At 49.1% G+C, this 4,909-nt stretch overlaps 1 protein-coding gene across 1 annotated transcript; it reads left to right on the forward strand.

Annotated features, from left to right (window-relative positions):
* The first annotated feature begins 502 nt into the window (after positions 1 to 502).
* On the forward strand, positions 503 to 3,363 carry TPBGL (trophoblast glycoprotein like). The gene has a single exon (XM_078656255.1). The coding sequence runs from the start codon at positions 1,010 to 1,012 to the stop codon at positions 2,081 to 2,083; it is 1,074 nt and encodes a 357-aa protein (XP_078512381.1). The 5' UTR covers positions 503 to 1,009; the 3' UTR covers positions 2,084 to 3,363.
* The last annotated feature ends 1,546 nt before the right edge of the window (positions 3,364 to 4,909 follow it).

Consider the following 4,909-nt stretch of genomic DNA (forward strand, 5'->3'; position numbering starts at 1 on the left):
CGGGTTCCTGGAGTGGAACTTTCTCCTTTGAACGCACTCGGCTGCACCCTCTCTCTCTCTCTCTCACACACAAAGACATCTGTGCGACTGAAGCCGCCGAAGGAGGAAAGAAACTGTAACGAGTTCGGAATGGCAGGTTTAATTATCCGACTGCCAGGCATAAACACGGAAGCCATGACACCAGCATCAATTCAGCGGAGGGGCGCTCCCCCAGAGCGTCCCGCAGCCTTACTGGGCCGGGAGGCGGCCGAGGTACCGAAGTCTCAACAGTGCATTGCCACCACAGAAGGAGACAGGAAAATCGATCCCCCATCGAGCTTTGCGCTGATTAAAGAGTTGCACGGTGTAAATGAAAACACGAGCATCCTTGGCGCTGCTGGGAATAAAGCTCGCCGTAAACTGGTCCAGCCCTCGCCCTGCCCCCCCTCCCTCGCAGAAGAGGAAAGCACAGCTGATCCACAGAGGTGAAAGGGGAGGGAGGGGGCGCTCGCTGTCAGGCAGCGCTCTATCCATCTGCACGGGCAGAGACGTCAACATCAAATTAAGCCTTCTCAGGAAAGAGGGCGGTCTGCTGGGGTGCTGCTGGCCGCTGAGAGAAACGAGGGCAGGCTGTCCTGGAGCCGGTGGCGGAGGATGAGAGAGTGAGAAAGGAGGGCAGATAGCTGGTGGATGTGGCGGAGAGAACGGAGGGCGAACTGCTGGTGACTGAGAGAGCGAGAAAGTCAAGCTACCTGGGGTACCAGTGACTGGAGAGAGAGGCGGGCAGACCGCTGGACAGCTGTGGGCCGGGAGTGAGGAGGGCGACCGCCTGGACAGCTGTTGGCCGGCAGAGAGGTGGGTCGGCTGCTGAAGCGCCAGTGGCCGACTTTCGTGGCAGGTAGGCGCATCCGCAGCTCCGAGGGATGGCCGGGCTGGGCGAAGACCCGGGCTAGCCCATCGCCCCATCTCACGGCAAGAAGTGTGCAGAGGACTGTCCCGAGGGCCTCTGGTCGGATGCCTGGGATGAAAGATGGGGGTGAAGCAGTCACACTATATCAGCAAAGTGAAGGGGCTCTGGGTTGTCAGTGAGTCCGGCTTTCCTTTGGCTTGTGGGATTGTCTTCGCTGTGCTCATGCTGCTGCCTGGCACCGGGGCCTGTCCCGAGGACTGCCACTGCAACGAGGACACGGGGGCCCTGCACTGCCGCTCCCCGGGAGTCCCCGCCGACCTCCCCCCCTGGGTGCGAAACCTCACCATCACCAGGGGGAACATCAGCACCCTGCGGGCCGGAGCGTTCGCCAACAACGGGACGACTCTGGTGAACCTCACTGCCCTCACCCTCGCGGATAGCGGCATCGAAGTCATCGAGGCGCTAGCTTTCCAAGGACTCCCCAGCCTGGCGGTGCTGGACTTGAGCCACAACGCACTGACGTCCCTGTCCAGCGGCGCCTTCCTGGGCTTGGGGCAGCTGCACACCCTGAGGATGAACGGCGCCCTCCGGCAGGGGGCGCTGGAGCATCTGTCCGCTGAACTACAGAACCGGAGCCTCTGGGCGCTATATGAACTCGAGCTGGCCGACAACCGGCTGCAGGCGCTGCCCGGCGGGGTGCTGGAGCTGGGGGAGCTGCGGACGCTCAACCTCCGCCACAACTCGCTGCAGTCGCTGGACGCCCCCACCCTGGCCGGCCTCTATCGCCACCGGCGGCTGCAGCTCTCCCTGGGCGCCAACCCCTTCCTGTGCGACTGCCAGCTCAAGCCGCTGCTGCTCTGGCTGCGGAACGGGTCGCAGGTGCGGGACTCCGCGGAACTCCGCTGCTCCGCGCCCGCCCGCATGAATGGCTCCTTCATCGTGCGCCTCAAAGCCGAGGAGCTCAAGTGCATCAACGAGGACCTGGAGACGGCCTCCTACGTCTTCTTCGGCATAGTGCTGGCCCTCATCGGGGTCCTCTTCCTCATGGTGCTCTACCTGAACAGGCGGGGCATAAAGAAGTGGCTCAACAACTTCCGGGAGGCCTGCCGCGACCAGATGGAGGGGTACCACTACCGCTACGAGCAGGACGCGGACCCCCGCCGGATCAATGCCGCCGGGGGCGGGGTGCTTTGAGGTGCAGCTGCCTTCACCGCAGGCTCTCCCCAATGGTCATTGTCAAAAAGACGTGGGATTCGCACTGTGTAGCGAGAAGAGACACGATGCATATATTTGGGATGCAGATGAGTTTAACTAAAAGTTGAACATTAGAAGCTGGCTTCAGCACTGTTAGGACTTTTATTATCAATGGAGGGTTTCTCTCGTTTCTGCCATTTCCTGCATGTAGTAGCAACAACCTCATCTTTATCTATACCATCCTCCTCTTTATAAGAGAACAGAACTTCCTTACAATCTGACACTGTGATACTCCAATTTGAAATCTTTTAATTTATGGCGCACACTGCAAACATTTCTCTTTAGAATGTGGCAGACTGTTTACTGAATTTATAACTCGTGGATTGTGATCCCAGGTTCACCCCCTCTTGACCCACATTGTTTTATCCTGGGCAAGTCTTTGTTTCTGGGTCCATAGCTGTATACACTTGAGTACTCAAAAATAGACTGGATTTCCAGAATTATTCCTAATCTATGAAGATGATCCTTTATATCTAAATGTACATGTGCATCTAATTATATAATTATATGCATGTTATCGAACAGAAAGCAACAGGTTAGCATTAAATTGTGTCTGCGATCAGCAATCCCAGACAGGGGCCCTGTTATCTAGAATGCTCAGGTTATTCAGATATTCACCCAACATTAGTTGAAGACTCAGTAAAATAGAGTAATGTCTTTCATTAGTTAAATGAGTGCTACAAACACCGACCTAGGCATTTTAGGAAGGGTTCATTTACAGAGTCTCTTCATTAATGATCGTAAAGACATGGTTTAGTGCCAACCTGTCCAATTCTGGGTGGTTCATTTGACATCCAGTATTGCACACCAGTTTTCTGTATGCATGTTATGAATGACTATATATGCATAGGGAGCCATTGCTCCATGCAGACAGATATAAGTTAAATTCATAATATTTTAGGACGCTTGCAGGGGGTGTCAGCATCACAAAACAACGTGTACTCCTATTACTGAATATTCCATTCTATTCTATTCTATGCAGAACAATACATAGTACACCCAGTCTTGTTCACCCCCAGTTTCCTTATACGTATCTCATATCACACTTTGTGCAGTTGCTTAATACTACTCATTCAGGCATTCGTTCATGTGTTCATGGCACCATATTCTGCTCTAAGGGTTGTGTCAAGTATGGAACACAGACCTCTACGGCGATTCTCAGTTTTCTACATTTTTTTATTTCTTTTAATTAAAATAAATAAATGCAGGGTGTCAACTTTAGTGGCGAATACGTTTTTTACTTCATCATGATACATTATATTCTCTCCCTGGCTCTTTCTCCAGCACTGTCTGTCTCCTCTGTAATGCGATCAGAGGACAAGCAGGATTAATAAAACTCCTTGAATCAACAATTAATTCTGCAACTGCCACGTGTCACTCAGTCCAGGAAAGCTTTCTGCTTCTATTAAAGGGATTTGATGCTGAGCAGCTGTACCCTTGCAGCACTCAGAGCTCTTTGCAGAATGCACAGCTGCTTGGCCAGCTCACATGAGAGGTGCGCTTTCTGTATAGAAGGCTCACTCCTTTTACCAACCTCAGAAGAATAGGAGTCAGCCTCAACATTGCACAACTTGAATCTGTGATCCACAGGTGATGGGCAGATAGCTGATGACTCTTTCTTAACCCACATGTTAGGTGTCCTGGTTAATCCTCCTATATGATCAGTTACAACTGAGCAGTAATGTGAAAATGTGCCATAACCTGATTACTGCACATTTTGCTAATTTTGTGTACAGTCATGCGGTAAACATTCGTGTGATGCAGTAATAGAGAATCAATACTGAAACAACTTTGGATTTTAGTGCAGGAATTCTGTGCATAGCTAGTGCGATTCAACAGCTGTTGGCAACACAATGATGTGGTAATGTTGTTTATCAGGCTCCATTCTGCATGTTGTTAATGCAAATTATTAATTTAGGCTGTAACACTTGTCAGCGATGTAACTGAGAACCCAGTTTCACCTTGGGGTTATTTGGCACCCAGAGATTTTGCAGGGCTATTGACTGATGTTGCAGGTGACATCCCACCTTAACTGTTGTCTGACCTCGTATAATATTTCAAAATGGATATTGCATACTTCTTCATATCTATTATCTTCTTTTAATTCTCCTTTAATTTTTTCATGCTTTGATTCTTTTTCATAGTGCATATTGCGATGAAGAATGTAGTTGGAGAGGTCTGGAAAATAAAAAGTACTAGCAAGGCTATTCCTCGGGTTGAACAGTGCATAGGCTTGGAAACACATGGAACCACTCTGGTTACAGAGGACTGATGAGTCAGTACAGTGGACATAGCCCTATATTGCAGGCCACTATAGCAGCATGTGCTATCTGAGGACAAGGAAATAACATCAGCAATAAGAGTATCCTACTCAGAATAAATGATTGCTTAAACATCAATTTTAAACAGTTCATGTAAATGCAAATCGAAACAATCAACTTTTGATTTTAGTTAAGGAGGCCTGTTTCAACAAACAGAAGCTTTGTGTCTGGTAAAAACTCTTGATGAACCCAAGCCCCAAGTCAATTTTAAGGAAATAAACATTTGGTCCCTAAATATCAGCTTATCATTTTTAGGAACTATTGAGATGTACCACGGCCTTCACATACACACATTCTTCCTCACATGCCCATGAATTGGTTATAAATCAGAATATAATCAACATAAATATTTTCTACGTTTAATATCATGTCTTAAATATAATTTACACAATTATTGGAACATTCAGTGTAAATGTTTATTATTAACTCTAAAGGACCGATAATT

Source organism: Lissotriton helveticus, chromosome 8 (genome assembly GCF_964261635.1).
Source record: "Lissotriton helveticus chromosome 8, aLisHel1.1, whole genome shotgun sequence".
NCBI lineage: Eukaryota > Metazoa > Chordata > Amphibia > Caudata > Salamandridae > Lissotriton > Lissotriton helveticus.

Coding starts and splice junctions, on each gene's coding strand:
- TPBGL (XM_078656255.1), top strand. CDS start 1,010: ATGGGGGTGAAGCAGTCACACTATATCAGCAAAGTGAAGGGGCTCTGG.